Consider the following 20460-nt stretch of genomic DNA (forward strand, 5'->3'; position numbering starts at 1 on the left):
GAATAGGAGCATGTTCAGCAGCCACACCCTGATAAAACTGTCCTCAAAGGTTAAACAAGGTTGAAGTCATCAAACCCATAAGTGATTTATGGGGATATCAGGCCCACTCATAATGAAAACTTCCCCTGTCAGAATGGATGGATAAAAACAATTGATTTCAGTGGCCACGAAAATGGCTAAAACAGGCACTTTGAAGTGCTTAGAACTTAGACATCAAAATTCCTGGGACATCATCAACTATCTTGATTTTTATCCTGCCATTGGATTTTGATGACTAAAGGAGAGAGAATGATGACAGAAACTCTGCCTCACTTTAAATCTGATTCATGAATAAATCAAGTTATCATTCCATTATTTCATTGGTCTTCTTCAAAAAGAAAGGATGAACAAGAATAATATTGCCATAGTCTCTTTCCTAATCTACTTTGTTCTTTTCTTCCATCTTATGGGTGAGTCCATTCCATTCATATTCAAGGTGATAATTTTTAAATCTGTACTTTTTTCCTCTTCTTGCTCCTCTGCCCTCTTTACAAAAAGAAAGAGAATCTGATTCCAGTAATCTATAAGCAAAATGGTCTGTTTCTTCTCTATTGCAGCTTTTCTCTTCTCCTTGCCATTTCCCTAATCTCTGGATCCCTGGATTTGAATCCAGGGTGATTCCAATTCACTTTTGCCTATAAGACTTGCAGATACAAAACCATATGAACCAGCAGTGTCTCTCCTGCATCTTTATCCCAAAGAAATTATAAAAGAGGAAAAAGGATCCACGTGTACAAAAATGTTTGTGGTGGTCCTTTTTGTAATGGTAAGAAACCAGAAATTGAGTGGTGTTTATCAGTTGGGGAATAGCTGAATAAATTAACATATATGTAATGGACTATTATTGTTCTGTAAGAAACAATGAGCAGGCTGATTTCAGAAAAAGACTTACATGAACTGATGCTGAGTGAAGTGAACAGAATCAAAAGCACATTGTACACAGCAACAAGAAGATTATGTGATAATCAGCTGTGATGGACATGGCTCTTTTAAATAATGTGTTGATTCGAGGCAATTCCAATTGACTTGGGATGAAAAAAATGCCATCTGCATTCAGAGAAAGAACTATGGATACTGAATGTGGATCAAAACATAGCATTTTCACCTTTTTATGTTGTTGTTTAGTTTTTTTTCATAGTCTTTCCCCTTATGATATGATTGTAATACAATATGACAAATATGGAAATATGTTTAAAAGAACTACACATATTTAATCTATGTCAGATTGTTTGTCATTGTAGGGGGGATATAGGAGGAAGGAGGAAAATTTGGAACACAAAGTTTCACAAAAATGAATGATGAAAAGTATTTTTACAGGTATTTGAGAAAATAAAAAAATATTGGAGGAAAAAATTGGAGTTGCAGATATCATAGATTCCTTTTACTTTGTATTTAGAAAGAAATTAAATGTGTTGATATTGTCTCATCTAGTATGCTTGAGGTGTTTTTGGATTAATGAAATGTCCATAACAGAAGCTTATGTACCTTTAAAGTTCTAGAATATGTTCAGAAATTTCACTTTTTTTGAGGGGTTAGAAATTTTTTTAAAATGTATTACATATTTGGCTTTTTAAAAAATTTCTTGTCCAAAAGTGTTGTGTGCTGTGTTCCTGGTGGGTAATAAGTAGTAGTGTGTAGTAGGCAGCTAAGTAGAACAGTGAATAAAGCACTGGATTTGAATCCTACCTGAGACATTTACTAGCTCTGTGACCTGGACAAGTCACAACATCTATTTATGTTAGTTTCTTTATCTGTAAAATGAGGATAGAAATCTGTCTTCCTTTTTAAAATCTTTCCTTCAGGTTCTTCTTTCTAATATTTGAATTATTTTTTCTTAGTCTCTTCCCTTACCTATCCACTCCTCACTTATTAAATCCTTCTTTCCTTTTCCCTTGTTCCTCTCTCCTTCTAGTTCCTTTTTGATCATAATGTGTTTCAATACTAAAATTGTGTGTTTGGTGGGAAGTTGGGGAATTTAATTGACAATCATCTTTTAGCTGGTTCAAATCAAAATGAGGATTTTGGGATGCTCATTCTTCCCACTCTTCCATCCATCAGTATATACTTTTATATTTTCTCCTGTGATGATTTCCCTTATCTTCCTCTCACTTCATTCCCCAGTATAGTCCTCAATCCCTTATATTTTTTATCTTTTACTCTGACCCTTAAAATTATAAGGGTTTTGAGTAGATGTTTGCTTCTTCTATCCCTGGTGACATGTAAACAATTCATTTTGACATATTCTCTTCCAATCATACAAATATATATATATTTTTCCATGTTTTTTGGAGCACTTACATGTCTATTTTTTAAAAGTCTAATCAATTCTGGCCTTTTCATCAGAAATTACCCCATTATGATCACCCTTGGAAGTAAGCCTTTATCTTGACTGTTGTAGTATTTTTCTCAAAACATGTGTGCTTAATAAATGCTTGCCTGCTGTCTTGCTTTTATAATTGTCAAGTACTGTGTGATATATACTATATATGACTACCTAGAATTTAATCTTTCTTTTTACTTGCCTTTCCCTCCCTCCCTCCCTCTCTCTCTCTCTCCCTCTCTCTCTCCCTCCCTCCCTCTCTCTCTCCCTCTCTCCCTCCCTCCTTCTCTCTCCCTCTCCATCTCTCCCTCTCTCTCCCTCTCCATCTCTCCCTCTCTCCCTCTCTCCCTCTCCCTCCCTCCCTCCCTCCCTCTCTCTCTCTCTCTCTCTCTCTCTCTCTCTCTCTCTCTCTCTCTCTCTCTCTCTCTCTCTCTCTCTCTCATACACACACACACACACACACACACACACACACACACACACACACACTCCCTCTCTCCCACACCACCTCTCTTCCTTTCTCCCTCTCTTTCTCTTTCTTCCCAGCCCTTCTCAAGTTCCTATTTGGGATGTTTTTTTTTTTTTGAAAAGAAGAGTGGAATCTTTCTATTTTGACTTTGTCCTCTAGTTCTAAGAGTTCTGGGAAATCTTAATTTATAACTTCTGAGATAGAGTATCGTGATATGCATATAGTCTTGTTTTACAATTGTATCTTGTTCTGATCCCTCTATCTCCCCCCAGTTCTAGGTAGTTTAGTAGGTTTATAAATAGTTATTATAGGGGAACAATAGTGGGAAGTAAGATTGAAAAGTGAAACCTAGAAATCACTTCTAGATTGCTCCATATATTAAAAGAGTATTGACAGTTAGTTGCAATCTCATAGATTAAGGGAATATGGGTGCCACTGGAAACTGTCTCAGACATTAACTAAAGCCACATTCTGAGACTATGTGCTAAATTAGGAGAAGCCAGTTTAGCTTTACTCTAACAGCTCCTGCTGACTGCCTGTGCTAAGCCTCAGATAAATTCCAGACATGCAGTAGAACCTGCAGAACATCAGCAAATGTCAGGTTAATTAACTGACCTAAGGTGTTCCTGATAACTTTGAGATGATGTAGATATGCTAATGAACTACCCCTAAGGAGGCCTGGATAAAAGGTAATCCATCCATCCCCACTTAAACTCTAAAAATGTGACCCAGAATTCCTGTCTTCCGAGCACTCCTCCATCTGTTAAAAACTCATGTTATGCTTTAACATATGTAACATATATGGGTCTACCTGCAAACTAGGGGAGGGGGGGAGGGGAAGGAAGGGAAAAGTTGGAACAGAAGGTTTTGCAAGCGTCAATGCTGAAAACATTACCCATGCATTTATTTTGTATATAAAAAATTATAATTTTTTTTAAAAGATGAGAAAACATTAAAAAAAAACCTCATGTTGAGTGAATGCTCCCAATTTCAATCCACAGCACACTTCTCATTCTCTTCCTCATACTGCCTGCTTCCTCTTCCATCATCACTTTCCCCATCTCCATTCTATCTGCCTCTGTACACATGGACTGTTTTTCTCTTTTGCTTTCTGTTCCTTATTAAAGTGTGATTGGATTTTAGAAGAATTGTACATGTTTAACCTATCGGATGTACATGCTTAGTGTCTAGGGAAGAGGGGAGGAGGACACTGAGAGAAGAAATATGCACTGCAAAGATGAATTTTGAAAACTATCTTTGTATGTATTTAGAATAATAAAATACTATTAAAGAAAACAAGATGAATAAAGTGTGAAGTATTACTCATCATTTCTGCCATCATGGTCTTTCCCAGTAGGTATCCAATGAACTGTTCCCTATCAGATCTAGAAAAAGCTCTAGTTGTCTCATTTTCTTAATCATAAGCTGGAAGCACTAGAATGGAGACTATAATTCACTTTGGATTACAGTAAATCAATTAATTCCTTAAATTAATTGCAATGTAAACCTGATAATTCTTAAATTATCTCTCTTTGAATTATTTTCCAAATCATTAAGTTTTTGATGTATTTTTTTCTTTTTAAAATCTGTTGTTCTTATTTTAATATATTTTATTGTCTTGTTGAGTTGTTTCTGTCTTGTCTGTCCCATTTTTTTTTTATTTCTAAGGCATTTCATTCCTAGGTAAGATTTTCCACTGTCCATTCTAAGGTATCAATTTTCCTTGCCATTCTTTGTTCTCTGGCAGTTTCATTTTGTGTATTATTTTATTTCTTCAGGGTACTCCTGAATTGAATTGCTAAATTTTATCATTATGTTTCTAGGGATTTTCAGTCTTGGGTTTTGTTCTTAAGGCTGTGTGTGAATTTGGAAGTTTGGAACTGTTATTTTTCACTTCCCTTCCTATGGCAGCAAGGAATTCTAAGAGACTTATGAGCCTTAGGTTGTTTGTAAGCAGCCCATCTTTGAGATCGATATTTTACTTGAAGAGAGATAATGTTTTCTTTTAATACTATTGACTTTTTGGCTTTTTTTTCTTCTAAACTGTTCTTCATTTATGTGTATTTGTATTCTCAATTAGTAGATCTCTCTTGTTTCTTTGGTGAGACTTGCTATCATAGAATTAAGTTGTTTGTTTTTCTATTCTGTCCATTACTTTTGCCATAAATTCCATTTTTGAAGTTTTCATTTCTTTTTGAGCCATTCAGAAACAGATGCATGATCTGTACAAATTCTTCATTCTTATCAATATAAAATCATTTCTCTTTTTCCTTTCCAGTATCTATTCATAGATGCCTGTACTCATCTGCTAGATCTGAAGCTCATGTATCCAACCATTGTTATAGATTTACCTGTTTACATTCAAGGTCTTTGAGTTTTCTTCTTCCTAAATTTTTAGTAATTTCAGAGTTTTGTTCCTCTCTGATTCCTCCCATCCCTCATTTTCTGTCTCCCTCCCCTCTGTGATTTCCTTGGGGATTGAATTTCAAAGCGTCTCAGCCTTCTCATCCATTGGGAAAATTATGGCTCATCAGGCTAGGTGGTTGGAACTTTCGGGTGGTCAGAACTGCCTAGTTGGATTCTATGCTCTTTCCCTCAGGCTTGGTGGAGTGTTGCACAGCACACACACCACACACACACACACACACACACACACACACACACACACACGAGTGTTCTGTCCTAATGTACTATTATCACTGTAATTTAGGTTTAAGTGACTTGCCCAGGGTCACACTGCTAGGAAGTATTAAATGTCTGAGATTGGATTTGAACTCAGGTCCTCCCGACTTCAAGACTATCTAGTTGCCCCCCTATTTCTTCATTCTTTAGCCCAGCACCAGTATTTTTGCAACAATGTCAATACAAGGGTCTCCACCAGGACTCCATGATCTACGGGTTATTTGACTCAGCACTGGCACTTCAGCATTTTGCAGAACTGGAACTACAGGGCTGAGCCCCTGGCAGGCTTTTGGTCCTGAAGGGCTATGGCCATCTGGCTGACTGTCACAGCCAGGGCAAATTTCTCTAACGTGGAAATAGGGTCTCCATGGCACTGAAAAAAGGTAGAGACCAAGCTTGAACTCAGGTCTTCCTAACACTATTACTTTATCCACTGCACCATCTAGCTGCCCTACCAGTGCATTGTTAGTAGAACAATTAACTAGTATCATCATTTTGGAAAACAATTTGTAATTATACAAATAAAGACCCAGAGATTTTTCATACACCAAGGACTACAAGTCAATGACTAGAAAGTAAACGTTGCATAATTATTCAGAATAAGCATGACCCTAAATAAGAGATATGAAAAAACACCTTCCATCCCATTCCTTTGCTCACGTGGGAAGATTCATAGATGTAAAATACTGCATATATTTTCAGATGTTTTCAATGAATTGAGAAGTTTTACTGATTTTTACTGATTTTACCTTCTCCTTCTTCTTCTTGTCTTCTTCTTCTTCTTCTTCTTCTTCTTGTCTTCTTCTTCTTCTTCTTCTTCTTCTTCTTCTTCTTTGAGAAGTTTTACTGATTTTTACTGATTTTACCTTCTCCTTCTTCTTCTTCTTCTTGTCTTCTTCTTGTTGTCTTCTTCTTCTTCTCTCTCTCTTTGAAATTCTTTTTTTTTTTTTTTTTTTTTTTTTTTTTTTTTTTTTTGAGGCTGGGGTTAAGTAACTTGCCCAGGGTCACACAGCTAGAAAGTGTAAAGTGTCTGAGATCAGATTTGAACTCGGATCTTCCTGAATTCAAGGCTGGTGCTCTATCCACTGCGCCACCTAGCTGCCCCCTCTCTTTAAAATTCTTACTCAGAAATGAGTGTGAACTCTTAGCACTTTTGCTTTTCTTCCCAGGTTATTTTTACATTCTAAATCCAATTATTCTTGTGCAACAAGAGAACTGTTCAGTTCTGCACACATATATTGTATCTAGGATATACTATAACATATTTAACATGTATAAGACTGCTTGCCATCTAGGGGAGGAGGTGGAGGGAGGGAAGGGAAAATTCAGAACAGAAGTGAGTGCAAGGGATAATGTAGTAAAAAATTATCCAGACATATGTTCTGTCAATAAAAAGCTATAATTAAAAAAAAAAAAAAAAAGAATCAAAATAAAATAAAATAAAATTCTTGCCCAGCAGGGGGAGATAAAAGGAGAAATTCTTTTTAAAATAACTGCAAAAAATATAAAACACCTGAGAACTTACCCACCAAGACAATCCAAGCACTGTACTAACACAATCACAATACTTCTCTCTCACACACACACAAACAAATCTAAACAACTGGAGAAATATTAATTGGAGACTGAGCCAATAATGTAAATGTGACAAATCTACTTAAATTCACTTATTTTGTGCCATACCAAATTACTAAAGAATTATTTTATAGAGCTAAAAGAAATAACACAATTCATCTGGAAGAACAAAAAGTCGAGAATGTCAAAGGAACAATGATAAATGATATAAAGGAAGTCAGCTTAGCAGTATTAGATTTCAAACTGTATTAAAAAGTGTTGATCATAAAAATAATCTGATACTGAAATAAATTTAAAGAAATAGGATGGGAGATGAGAGGAAAAGATTAAGTATACAATACATAATAACAAATGATTCTAACAATCTAATGTTTGATCAGCCCAAAGACTGAAACTTTCCGGGCAAAAACTTACCATTTGATTGACAAAAACTGGGCATAGACCAACATCGCATGTCATAAATCAAAATAAGGTCAAAATGGGTACATGCTTTAGGTATAAGGTGTGATTTTACAAGGAAATTAGGGGAACAAACTTGCCTGTCAGACTCATGGATGAGGGAAGAGCTTATGATCAAGAGATAGAGATGATCATGGGAAGTAAAATGAAGAAATTTGATTATAGAAAATTAAAAAGGTTTTGCATAAACAACACCAAAAGTCACCAAAAGTAGAAGGAAAGTAGGAAACTGAGAGAAATATGTATAGCACATTTCTCTGATAAAGCCTTCATTTCTCAAATATATAGGGAAATGAGCCGGATGTATAAAAATAAAAATCACTCTCCAATTAATAAATGATCAAAGGATGTAAACAGGCAGAAGAAGAAAACAAAGCTATGGAAAAAATATTCTAAATCCCTACTGATTAGAGAAATTCAAATTAAAATAACTTTGAGGTATTACCTCAGACCCATCAGATTGTTTAACATGAAAAAAAGAAGATGATGACAAAATGTTGGAGGGGATGTAGAAAAAAAACAAATACTCTAATGCAGTGGAGGTGAGGTTGTGAACTGGTCCAACCATTCTGAAGCACAATAGCCTAAATAGTTATAAAAGTGTGCATGTTCTTTGACCCAGTAATACCACTAGATCCTAGGTCTATATCCTAAAAAGACCAAAGAAAAGAGAAAATATTACTAGCAGTATTTTTTGGTGATGGCAAAGAATTAAACATTGAGAGGATGCCCTTCAGGATGACTGGACAAGTTGTTGGTATATCATGGAATACTTTTGTGCTATGACAAATGATTAGAGGGGTGGTTTCAGAAAAACCTGGGAAGATTTATATGAACTGATACAAAGTGAAGTGAACAGAATAAAAAGAATGTTATATAGAGTAACTGCAATATTGTAACAATGAGCAACTGTAAAAAACAAACAAACAAACAAAAAAAAAAACACCTTATTCTGATCAATACAATGATCCAATACAATTCCAAAGGGCCCATGATGATAAATGATATCTCTCTCAAGAAAGAGAAATGAAAGATTCTGAGTGCAGACTGAAATATACTTTTTTCACTTTCATTCTTCTTTGCTTTGAGGTGGATTTTTTGGGGGGGTTGTACAATGGTTTTGTTTTGTATTGCATTGTGGTTAATATGGAAAGACATTTTGCCTCACTTCATATGTGTATCTGATACATATTTCTTGCCTTCTCAATGGGTGAGGGAGGGGCTTAGAAAGGGAAAGAAATAGTAAATGTTAAAAATAAATAAAGAAAAAAGAAACAAATACTTTATTCCATGGGATGGCTCTCTGGGACAGAGAAGGGAAATTTACAGGAGAAATTTAGGTGATTAAAAAATACCAAAGATACTATTTAAAAAACAAAAAGCACATGAATTTACAAACATTTTCCATACTCCCCCCTTCAATCCAACAATCAGAGCTGACATGCTCAAGGTCACACAGTTCATAAATATCTGAGGCTGAATTTAAACCTCACTTCTCCTGATTTCAGAGCAGGTGCTCTATCCACTATACCATGTAGCTGCCCCTTTTGCAACTCTTCATTGCACCTTTTTTTGACAAGCTGTCTCCTCCAAAAGGCTCATTCTTGGGAATGTAACAGAGGAAACTATCAAAGTAGAAGCTGTTCTAGGCTAACAATTTTAAATTTAGACTACTCTTCTTCCTGAATGCCAGCTCCAGGCTCAGGTTTCTCTCCTCTATCAGTCCTGGATCTCTGGCTCCAGATGAGGTAGAGCAGCCGGAACATGATAATAATTATGTCCACAGACATAATTGATTTCTTTCTGCCAATTTGAACTGAAAAACTGACTTGCTGTGATTTTTTTTTCAAATTGGATTTCCTGATAATGATTTGATCTTCAATATTTTCTAGATCTGCTTAAAAGATTTGGGGGCACAAATTATGAAATCACTGTGACTAAAATGCACATACTCTGATCCAGAGATTCCATTAGTAGTATTACCTCATAGAGGTCACTGATACGTCCTTTTAAAACAGTATAGAAAAGGACTTTTTTTTTTAAAGAATGCAAAGATGATGTCCATAAAAATGACTTAAGTAGATGGATGTTTTAGGTCATAAACAACAATAACAATACTCATTTGCTTTTCTCCTCTTATTGTCTACCCTTTGATGTGTAGACACTGTTGATAAGTGCTTACTCATCAATTGTAGATAGCCAGAATGCTGTGTTTGAACAAACAATAGCAAACATCATAGATTTAGAGTGGAATTACAAATAGGTTAAGGGAACCATATATACATATATGGTTCCCTTATATGTATATATATATGCATACTATATATATAGTATGCATATATATACATACATATATATATATATAATTATTTGTAAAAGAACTTTTGGTGGGAGCAAAAATTTGGAAATAAAAAGAAAACCTTCTACTCCCAATGGTGCTATTTCTATAACATATAAAATAAAGGGCAAAGCAAAGAAATAATCCCCAAACTCCCATTTTAAAAGACTGCCACGCCAACCTTCTCTTCAATTTCCACCTCACCTCATTTTCTTTGGATTGGATTCCATGATGCTGCTGATACAGCATTTTCCCTTCTCCCCCATCCTATCATTTTCTTTTTATGCCTTGCCTTTCCCCTTGAACTTACTATCTCCTTCAGATCAGGGATTATATTTCTTTTTCATAATAGTAACTGTAGCACTTAGCATGGTGATTGATACCTAGTAAGTACATAATAAATGTGTGTTTATCATGTGACTGATGAATCTCGTGGTTAATAGGCTCATTTTTCAGACAGTCTATTGTCATTATGTCTCATATAATGGTTAAAATGGCAGTGGTGGTTACTTTCTAACATATGTAATTGTGAATATTTAACCTATTAGAAAAGCACCAAAAAAACTAGCTTCTCTGTCCAAATCGATCAATTTTCCGTTGCTGACAGAGACAAAGATTCTTTCGTTTTCTCTGAGCTCAAACACTCCACCTTGATACATTGAGTAGAGTTCATATTCTGAATCTTTAGACCAACAACTAGTCTTTACGCTTTTCAAGAGTAGGATGGGTTCTGGGTAACTTGTCACTTTATAAATGTATTGAACCAATTGTCTTGGTTGTTTTTTTCTCTCCTCACTCCAAGTTGAAACAGAGCTTCCTTCTAACTCCTGGAATCGAAAGTAGGTTTGGGAATAGATATAATAATATCCAGGTTGGGAGATGATGAGTTCACCATCTAAGAAGTTCATATTATATAGGAATGAATATCCTTTCCTAGAAGATTCCCAGTAGTTGATTTTCCAACTTGAATCTCTTCCAAGCAAGGAATCTAGACAATTTGAGAGAGCAAGAAAGAAAAATATTCATAAAAGGTGATACCGGAGCATAAGCAGACAATGCATTAATTTCAAGTGCATTTTGTTATTAGAAATATGATGATAACCTACATTTATTTGTCACATTAAGATTTGCCAAACAGTTTATACTTTATCTCATTTGATTCTCACAAAAACTTTGTGAGGTAATCAAAATTTTAAAGCCATTTCTCAGTTGAGGAAATTGAGGCTGAGGATGGAAAAGTTATTAAGTGTATAGAACAGGATTCTGTCTTGCCATTCATTACTCCACCTCATGACCTGGACACTAATACTTTGTATCTGTAATGAAGTTTCCTGTAATTCTAATCTTGGCCCCTCAGAAATCAATTTCTATGATTTGGTCTGAAGGTCAGAGATAGTGGGTGATTATTCCCAGGCTAATAAAGGATAGAACTCAGAGATGGCTCAAGTCTTCTGATTCCAAGCCCAATACTGTATGCTGTAGGTCATTTTTTTTTATCACTTACCTTCCAATAAATGATTTGCCAACTGCTGGCAATTCTACTTGTCCAGCATTCCTCAACTTTTCCCCTCCTCTTTACTTACATTGAGACTAGCCTTGTTCAATCAGCCATCATCCCTTCCTTGAGGTATCACAATAGTCTCCTAAATGGTCTCCATATCTCCATTCCCCCTTTAATCTTATCCTTCATCTAGTTGCCACAGAAGGCCACATTCACAGGTCAAAATGTGCTCAAAAATGACTTCTATTGTACCTTGTCTAACTCTTTGTGACCCCATTTGAATTTTCTTGGCAAAGATATCCAGACAACGTTCTCTAGGATAATGGAAGAGGGAGAGACCAAATGGGGAGATCATGGAAGACTATTTTACAAATGAGGAAACGAAGATGAACAAGGTTAAGTGACTTGCTCAGAGTCACACAGCTAGTAAGTGTGTAAGGCCAGATTTGAACTCAAGTAGATCACGAGTCTTCTATATTCCATCCCCAATACTCTATCCTAACTGAACTTTGGCATTTCAGGACCTCCAGGGACAGACTCCAACTTCATTTCACCTATCACCTTTTCATGCATTCTACATTCTAATGGGTACTATTTGCTGAGTTCTATCATCTCTGGGAATATACACGCTACTTTCTATGGCTGGAGTGCATTCCTTCTTCATGTCTATCCACTGAAATCCTCTTTCTTAGAAAACAGGGTCAATAAAGCATTTTGAAAGTTTCTAGAAGAGTTTCTAGAAGAGTTTCAGAAAAACACAGACAACTAAGACTCAATTCCCTCAACTGTGAAATGGAGATGATAATAATCATTAGCCTAGAGATTGAATTTATTATGCATTTTTAAAACCAAGTTAAAGATAAGAGTTTTTACTTACCCTCTTTTATTATTTAACTTTGTATATAGAAATGTTTTCTTCCATTTTATGTATCCATTAAATTCAAAATTTTTTTTTAATATTTTAAAAAAGAAACTTTTTCTTTAATGACCACTTTAGGGCTGCTTTCTTCCTAAAGCCTGTTCTTATCCTCCTTCCTTCTCCTCACCCAAAGACTATTACTTTCCTCCTCAATTTTTCTCAGAGCCTGTTTTCTTAGATCTTTGCTTTCTATACTGTGCTTATTTTGTATGTTTATCTTAAACCCCACTTCCCTCTGGGATTATCAGCTCATTTCTTTTTTCTGTTCCCAGATTAACCCAAATCATTGTACAATGTTATCCCTAATATAATCAGATGGAAGTTGAAGTGAAAAAAATATATGAGTCTCTTACCTCTAGAAAAAATAGGACTTATTTGTCTGCTTCCAGTGAGATGAGCCCCTGCTCTCTGGATAGCACTCTGATTGAACCTTTCTGTGGCTCCAGAAAGCTTATTCTCCCTCTCACCTAGAAGGGAAGTAAGAAAGAATGGTTAGTGTATAGATCCAAACACTGAAATGAATCTTAAGATCAACAAATGCCCAATTGAGAAGGTCTAAAAAGCTATCCCATCATTCAGTAAGGCATGAAGGGAAATAGGGAAAGGGGAGAGGGAACAAGCATTTTTATTTATTGTCTATTTTGTGCTCAGAGCTCTTGCAACTATTTTCTCATTTTATTCTCACAACACCCTATAAGGTAGGTGCTATTATTGTCTCCATTTTACAGTTGTGAAAACTGGGGCAGATAGATAAACAAAAAAACTTCATCTCATTGTGGACAATTTTTGAGCAATGACTCTCCCCAAACTTAACTAGGTTTGTCTAAAGATATTAACCACCCATACTTCGAGCTTTCAGAACTATTAAATATAATAAATGTATGGGATGCCTCTCATCCTCTCAGATCTTTGTACTTTGACACTAAATAGGCTGCTGGGTAGTGATGTGATGGCTAGAAATCTGACCTTAAAGCGAGAAATATCCGAGTTCAAATTAGTTTTGTGACCCTAAACAAATCATTTAAGCTCTCAGCTTCGGTTCCCTTATCTGTGAAATGGGGATAATAATAGGCACTGGTATCCCACAGTTATTGTAAGGATCAAACAAGATAAAATGTGTCAGTCACTTTGCAAATTCATACTAATGCCAGTACTTTCTAAATATGGAATTTCCTATAAATAGCTTACATTATAATTATCTGCCTTGAAAATACATTTTGGTGAGAGAAAGTTTCTTACCGATCAGACTTTTTCCCCCAGTGGTGGTGGTCAGAAATTTCACTAACCTTGGAGAGCTCCCATGGGCCTTCAGAGATGCTATAAATTATCTATGCTCAAACATCAAGTGTATGTCAAAGTTGGACTCAAATCCAAGTCTATTTGACTCCAAAGGGCCCCATATAGCTTCTATACCAAGCTTCCTCTCAGTTCCATCTTATGCCTCCCCAAATGTGTTGAGCAAGGTTCTTTGAATATCTAAGAAGAAACCTATAACGTCTAATTGAAGAATTATTTAAAGAGAAAGTTTGAAAGTATATGTGAGAGCAGCTAGGTGGCACAGTGGATAGAATACTAGCCCTGAAGTCAGGAGGACCTGAGTTAAAATGTGACCTCAGACACTTAACACTTCCTAGCTGTGTGAGACCCTGGGCAAGTCACTTAACCCCAATTGCCTCAGCAAAAAGAAGGAAGGAAGGAAGGAAGGAAGGAAGGAAGGAAGGAAGGAAGGAAGGAAGGAAGGAAGGAAGGAAGGAAGGAAGGAAGGAAGGAAGGAAGGAAGGAAGGAAGGAAGGAAGGAAGGAAGGAAGGAAGGAAGGAAGGAAGGAAGGAAGGAAGGAAGGAAGGAAGGAAGGAAGGAAGGAAGGAAGGAAAGAAGGAAGGAAGGAAGGAAAAATATATATGTGAAGTATTCTTTATTTTTCTTACTTTTTGTTGGTGTTTTGCAACATGGCTAATATGGAACTATGTTTTATATGACCATTCAAATGTAATTAACATCAAATTGCTTGCCTTTTATAGGAGAAAAGAGGGGAAAGATAATATGGAACTCAAGTTTTTAAAAATGTTAAAAATTATTTTGTGTGTAATTGAGAAAATTGTAACAAAACATATAAAAGCATAATAAAAAGATTATATATATATATATGTATAGATATGCATATATACATATATATTTATTTATAAAGAAACAACTCCATGGGAGACTACTTGAAATAATAGTTTGAGTGTCATCTGTTCAGATGCTTGCCTTGTAAGGTTGCAAGTGATTCATTTCTTTGTCTGAACATCAATTGCAACTCATTCCCCCTCAAGAGTAATTCCTTCCTTTTGCAGAAAAGTAGATTGTCAACTCCTGAGATACTTTCTGAATGAGATCAGAGCTAACACCTGCCTTTCTTTGTTCTAATTGCTCTTTCCTACATCCCTAGGAAGGCAACATAATGGAGAGCCCAGATGTTATGGAGAGGGATGATGGAGGAAATGGTTCATGCATGAAGAAAAGGAAGCTATTTATCAGATTGGTAGGAGGGAGGGAGAAGCAGTAGATAGAGCTAAGGGATTCAAGTGGATGAAAGCAGATTAAAAACTTGTCCATCCTTTTTTTAAAAAGTAAACATGGAATTCCAGTAAAAAAAAATTTGTTCTACCTTGCCTTGTAGAAGAATCCTCATGAACTGTCAAAAGCTCCTGCAAATATGATCATATAATTGTATTTAGAATTCTAAGTAGGGTTGTTTCACTCATTATTTGGTAAGCCCAGCCCCTGATTTGATGTCTAAGGGCACAGCAAGAAAGGTTGTTGACTAATTGACCTACCTTTTTAATCAGCTGTTGGAGCTGCCACTTGAACTGCAGGCAGAGGATGTCTACTTCTTCTGTATCACCACTGGAGTTTCTATTACCTGTCATGGCTCCCACATATTCCTTTGTAAGGCACGCCAGGCTGCTTTGAGAATTGGTATTTTGTAGCTGTGCCAGCTGGGGAAGTTATAGCACAATACTATTAGGAACTTTATTCCTGGATATCTTTAATATACACAAGAGCAACTGGTTTCAATTTCATAACTAAACTTTTCACATCCACACCCTATTCCTTTGTCTTGCACAATGCTCCAAAGAGCCATTAGAGAACTGCCAGGGGATCCTTTTTCCAATCCAGTGTTCCACTGTCCAGTTTCTACCATGTATAGAACAACCATCAGCTGGATGCTGGCCTCTACATCTCCATCTTTCCAGAGTTCCAATTTACTCACCCTTAATCCCCCAGTACTCTTTGTAGGGAATCATGTACTCTGTCCTTTTTCCCCCAAGATCTTTTAGATGTCATCTTCCCTCCTAATTGCCAAAATATTACCTGGTTTTTCCATGTGTCCCAAATTAAACATAAATAAAAGCTTTTCTGTATGTGTTGTTTCTCAATCCTCCCCCTCCACATTAGAATTTTAAGTTCTTTGAGAGCAGAAAGTTCTCTGTTTTCTATCGTACCCTCAGAATACAGCAACATAGGTGACATAGATGGTTTCCCTTTCCATTTCACTTGAAAAAATAAACCAGTGTCTGTAAGCCTGTGTAACAGGAAAGGAAATCTGGGTAGGGCAAGTCCTTCACTCTCCTTGGGTTTTTATTTCCTCATCTATAAAATGAGGGGATTAGGGAAGCTAGTTGGTGTGGTAGATAGAGCACTGGGCCCTGGAGTCAGGAGGACCTGAGTTCAAATGTGACCTCAGACACTTAACACTTTCTAGCTGTGTGACCCTGGCAAGTCACTTAACTCCAATTGCCTCAAGAGGAAAAAAAGTAAAATGAGGTCTCTTTAGCTCTAGAACTCTGGTCTTAAGAATCAGCAAAACTTGAATTCAAGTCCTTTCTCAAATGTTTATTGTCTGTGTGATCCTAGGCAAATCACTTACTTTCTGAATATTAAATTTTTTTGTCTGTAAGAGGAAGGATTTAGAGTTAATGGTCCCTGAAATCTCTCCGAATCAAGAATCCCATATTCCCTACAAACAAGAAGTGTTCACTAGATGGATGGGACAATATGCTGTCTACCCTTGTAGACTATAAAGTTCTTAAATGCAAGGATTGTTTCATCTTTGTCCTGGAAGTCCCAGATCCCAGCACATTACTTTGTACATAAAAGGAGCTTAATAAATGCTTGCTTATTGACTAGTAAATGAGTAGATTCAGTTAATCACTAATCGGCCGGGGATGTTGGATGCAAATTCCATACCAGATGCCTACTTGCTGCAACTATGAATTAGTTACTTAAACTCATTGTGCCTCAGGCCATGCCAGTTGACTTACCTATATAATGGGGGGAAAAAAAACCATTGACTGGGGAATCAGAGGCCTGGGTTCAAATCTTTCCCTGATACATTACCTCTCAAAACTCTGACTTGTCTGAGGCTAGAAGTCACAAAGAAAGTATGTTGGAAGAACAATATCCCTTGCTTATTTAGTCCTTCCATTTCCTCCACTATCCAACTACCTGAACTACTTGCAATTTTCCAAATGTCCAACATTCCAACCTTTGCCCTAGCTGTGTCCCTTACCTGGAAATGCTCTCCCTCCTTACATTCTGCCCTTTGGTTTCTTTAGCTTCCTTCAAGACCCAGCTTAAACTTCACCTTCTACAGGAAGCACTTTCTAGTCCCCAGAAGCTTGATGTCTCTCCCTTTCCTATCACTTTCATTTACTACTATATATCTTTCATATGCCTAATTACTTGTATTTAGTCTCTCCCATTAGAATATAAATTCCTTGGGGACTTTCTTTTTCCTTTTTTTCTCTTTTTTTGCATCTGCAGTGCTAAGCACAGTGCTTGGCACATAGTAAACTCTGAATAAATGCTTGTTGACAGACTATAAGCTCCCTCATTGGGAGATGGAAGGAGAGGAGAAGGGGGGAAAGCAACCTTCTTTTTTATACTAGTTTTCATAGTTCATTTGATCACAATTTCACAAATACAAAACTATTTTGTATACACACAAACCCAAAAGAAAATCCCCAACAAATGGTCACTAGTCCAGTGGTTCTCAAAGTATGAGCCAGAGAATCCTGGGGGTCTCTGAAAACCTTTCAGTGCATCTACAAATTCAAAATGAGTTTTTATTTCTAATGTGGTGGATATCTACAAAATAACCGACATACATGAAAATTCTTGGGACAGATCTTCAATAATTTTAATAGTATAAAGATACTCAGACACTAACACTTCCTAGCTATGTGACCCTAGGCAGGTCACTTAAAGTCAATTACCTCAGCAAAATATATGTATGTGTGTGTTTTTTTGTTTGTTTGTTTGTTTTGTTTTGTGTGTTTTCGTGTGTGTGTGTGTCTGTGTGTGTGTGGGTGGGTGGGTGTGTGTGTGGGTGTGTACAAAAAGGCTTGGGGAAACATCGGGGGAAAGGGCGGGACAGCTTGGGAGTATTTGTTTAAAAGTCACCAAGGTCTGCACAAAGCAGAGATAAGAGCTTGGTTTATTGCTACAAGGAACCTCAGAAGTCACTTCTACCCTCCTTTTATAGACTCCCCAAGATCATGCAGCTCATAAATGTCCAAGCCAGGACTGGAATCCAAGCCCCCACCTCCTAGAATATAGGAAATCACCAGATTAAAAGCAGCAAAGCTTGCCTAAGCATTTCCTCTTGCAAGCTGTCAAGCCCTAGCTGGGCCAGGAAAAGTTTTGCAGTCCAAGCCTCCTTTGCCAGTCCAGTCTCCTGGTTTCTTCCTCCCTAGCTGGGGCAGGAAGAATTTTTCAATCCAAGCCTCCTTTGCCAGTCCACTGCCTCCTAGTTTCTTCCTCCCTCTGAGGCGCCCAGCTCCAAGGCTTTCAGACCTTAGGAAGACCCAGGGTCCCAGGTTTGGGGAAAGGGTGGGACAGCTTGGGAGTGTTTGTTTAAAAGTCACCAAGGTCTGCACAAAGCAGAGATAAGAGCTTGGTGGTCCCCTCCTTTTATAGACTCCCCAACATCATGCAGCTCATAAATGTCCAAGCCAGGACTGGAGCCCAAGCCCCCGCCTCCTATAAATCTAGGGAATCACCAGATTAAGAGCAGCAAAGTTTGCCTAAGCATTTCCTCCTGCAAGTTCTCAAGCCCTAGCTGGGCCAGGAAAGGTTTTGCAGTCCAAGCCTCCTTTGCCAGTCCAGTCTCCTGGGTTCTTCCTCCCTCTGGGGCGCCCAGCTCCCAGGCTTTCAGACCTTGGCAAGCCCCTGGAGACAGCCCAGGGTCCCAGGCTTGAGGAAAGGGTGGGACAGCTGGGGAGTGTTTGTTTAAATGTCACCAAGACGGCACAAAGCAGAGATAAGAGCTTGGTTTCCAGCTACGAGGAACCTCAGAGGTCACTTCAGGGGTTCCCCTCCTTTTATAGACTCCCCAAGACCATGCAGCTCATATATGTCCAAGCCAGGACTGGAGCCCAAGCCCCCGCCTCCTAGAAATCTAGGAAATCACCAGATTAAGAGCAGCAAAGCTTGCCTAAGCATTTCCTCCTGCAAGTTCTCAAGCCCTAGCTGGGCCAGGAAAGGTTTTGCAGTCCGCCTCCTTTGCCAGTCCAGTCTCCTGGGTTCTTCCTCCCTCTGGGGCGCCCAGCTCCAAGGCTTTCAGACCTTGGCAAGCCCGAGGAGCAGCCAGGGGCCGAGGTGAGAAATGACAGTGCCCGACAGCCAGGCACCCCGCCCCGCCCCCTCGCCTCTGCTGGGTCTGGGGGTGCTGAAGGGACAGATCGGGGCGTACTCGAGCAAGGAGGGTCCCGTCCCGCCCCGGCCCCAGCGCTCCGCGAGCCCCCCCCCCCCCCCAGCCGCCCACTGACCTGCTTCAGCTCGCTGGAGAAGTAGAAGTACGTGGTAGCACACAGAAGGGCTTGGATCAGCAGCGAGAAGGGGAAGAGCAGCGCCCAGGCTTGGCAGGCCCGGGGGGCCTCCCTGGAGATGACGGCCTGCAAGGACATGCTGGAGCGCAGGCAGCCGCCGCCGCGCTAGTTTTCAGCCCGCATCTTCGGGACGGCTTGCAGGCTAGCAGTTTGTGCGCGCGCGGGGATGTGTGTGGGGGTGAGGATAGGGGGTGGAGGGGGGCGGGGCTTCGGCTGGCTCGGGATTCTAAAGCAGTCCCGTGTCTGGGAAACCGAAAGTACCTCGCGGGGTCCGCAAATCCGAGAAAAGGCAAGCAGGAGAGGAAATACCTTAGAGAGAAAATAAAATGTCTGAGACTTGCCTTTTTTTTCTTCTTCCTTTCTTTTCTTTCTTTTCTTTTCTTTTCTTTTCTTTTCTTTTCTTTTCTTTTCTTTTCTTTTCTTTTCTTTTCTTTTCTTTCTTTCTTTCCTGAGGCAATTAGGGTTAAGTGACTTGCCCAGGGTCACACAGTTAGGAAGTATTAAGTATCTGAGGTCACATTTGAACTCAGGTCCTCCTGAAAGCTGGTGCTTTATCCACTATGTGAGAGAGAGAGAGAGAGAGAGAGAGAGAGAGAGAGAGAGAGAGAGAGAGAGAGAGAGAGAGAGAGAGAGAGAGAGAGAGAGAGAGAGAAGCAGAGAGAGACAGAGAGGGAGGCAGAGACAGAGAGGGAGGCAGACAGAGAAGAAGAGGAAGAGAGAAGAGAGAGGGAGGAAAGGAGGAAGGAAGAAAAGAAAGGAAAGAAGGAAGGAGGGAGGGAGGGAAGGAAAGAGAGCAGGAAGAGGGAAGGAGACAGGGGAGAGGGAGGGAAAAAGGAAAAGAAAGAAAAGGAAGGAAGGAAGGAAGGAAGAAAGAAAGAAAGAAAGAAAGAAAGAAAGAAAGAAAGAAAGAAAGAAAGAAAGAAAGAAAGAAAGAAAGAAAGAAAGAAAGAAAGAAAGAAAGAAAGAAAGAAAGAAAGAAAGAAAGAAAGGGATGTCAGAAGATGAGATAGTGTCATGGAAACAATGAATGGAAGCTTGGACAAACTTCGGGAGACAGTGGAGGATAGAAGGTCTGTGGGGGTCAGATATGACTGGGCAACATTAGATTAACTTATCTATTTTTTGGAAAGCACAGAGGATATAACTCTGAGAAGGGAAGTTAGATACAAAGTCAATTTCAGTGAATTTAAGGAGAAAGGGGGAAAAGAGAAAAATCCATCTTGAAACTTGAGTAAGGATGGCAGAATAGACCGGAACAAACAGTAACATCTTAGAGGGATAAGGG

General features: G+C 38.3%; 1 protein-coding gene across 1 annotated transcript; it reads right to left on the reverse strand.

Annotated features, from left to right (window-relative positions):
• Nucleotides 1-8804: 8804 nt before the first annotated feature.
• TNFSF10 (TNF superfamily member 10) lies at nt 8805-19531 on the reverse strand. Its single transcript, XM_074298198.1, has 5 exons — nt 19116-19531; nt 15120-15281; nt 14951-14990; nt 12656-12769; nt 8805-10870 (listed from the first exon to the last, which is right to left on the reverse strand). Exons 1-5 carry the CDS (start codon nt 19251-19253, stop codon nt 10419-10421), a joined length of 906 nt encoding a protein of 301 aa, XP_074154299.1. The 5' UTR covers nt 19254-19531; the 3' UTR covers nt 8805-10418.
• Nucleotides 19532-20460: the final 929 nt, after the last annotated feature.

Source organism: Sminthopsis crassicaudata, chromosome 3 (assembly GCF_048593235.1).
Source record: "Sminthopsis crassicaudata isolate SCR6 chromosome 3, ASM4859323v1, whole genome shotgun sequence".
Lineage (NCBI taxonomy): Eukaryota > Metazoa > Chordata > Mammalia > Dasyuromorphia > Dasyuridae > Sminthopsis > Sminthopsis crassicaudata.

What these genes read in the sequence shown, in the direction of transcription:
- TNFSF10 (XM_074298198.1), bottom strand. Translation starts at nt 19,253, where the DNA reads ATGTCCTTGCAGGCCGTCATCTCCAGGGAGGCCCCCCGGGCCTGCCAA. An exon ending in TCTCCAGCGAGCTGAAGCAG is followed by an intron (nt 15,282 to 19,115) that starts GTCAGTGGGCGG and finishes TAACTTCCCCAG; the next exon opens with CTGGCACAGCTACAAAATAC. An exon ending in GGATTCTTCTACAAGGCAAG is followed by an intron (nt 12,770 to 14,950) that starts GTAGAACAAATT and finishes CTTCCCTTCTAG; the next exon opens with GTGAGAGGGAGAATAAGCTT.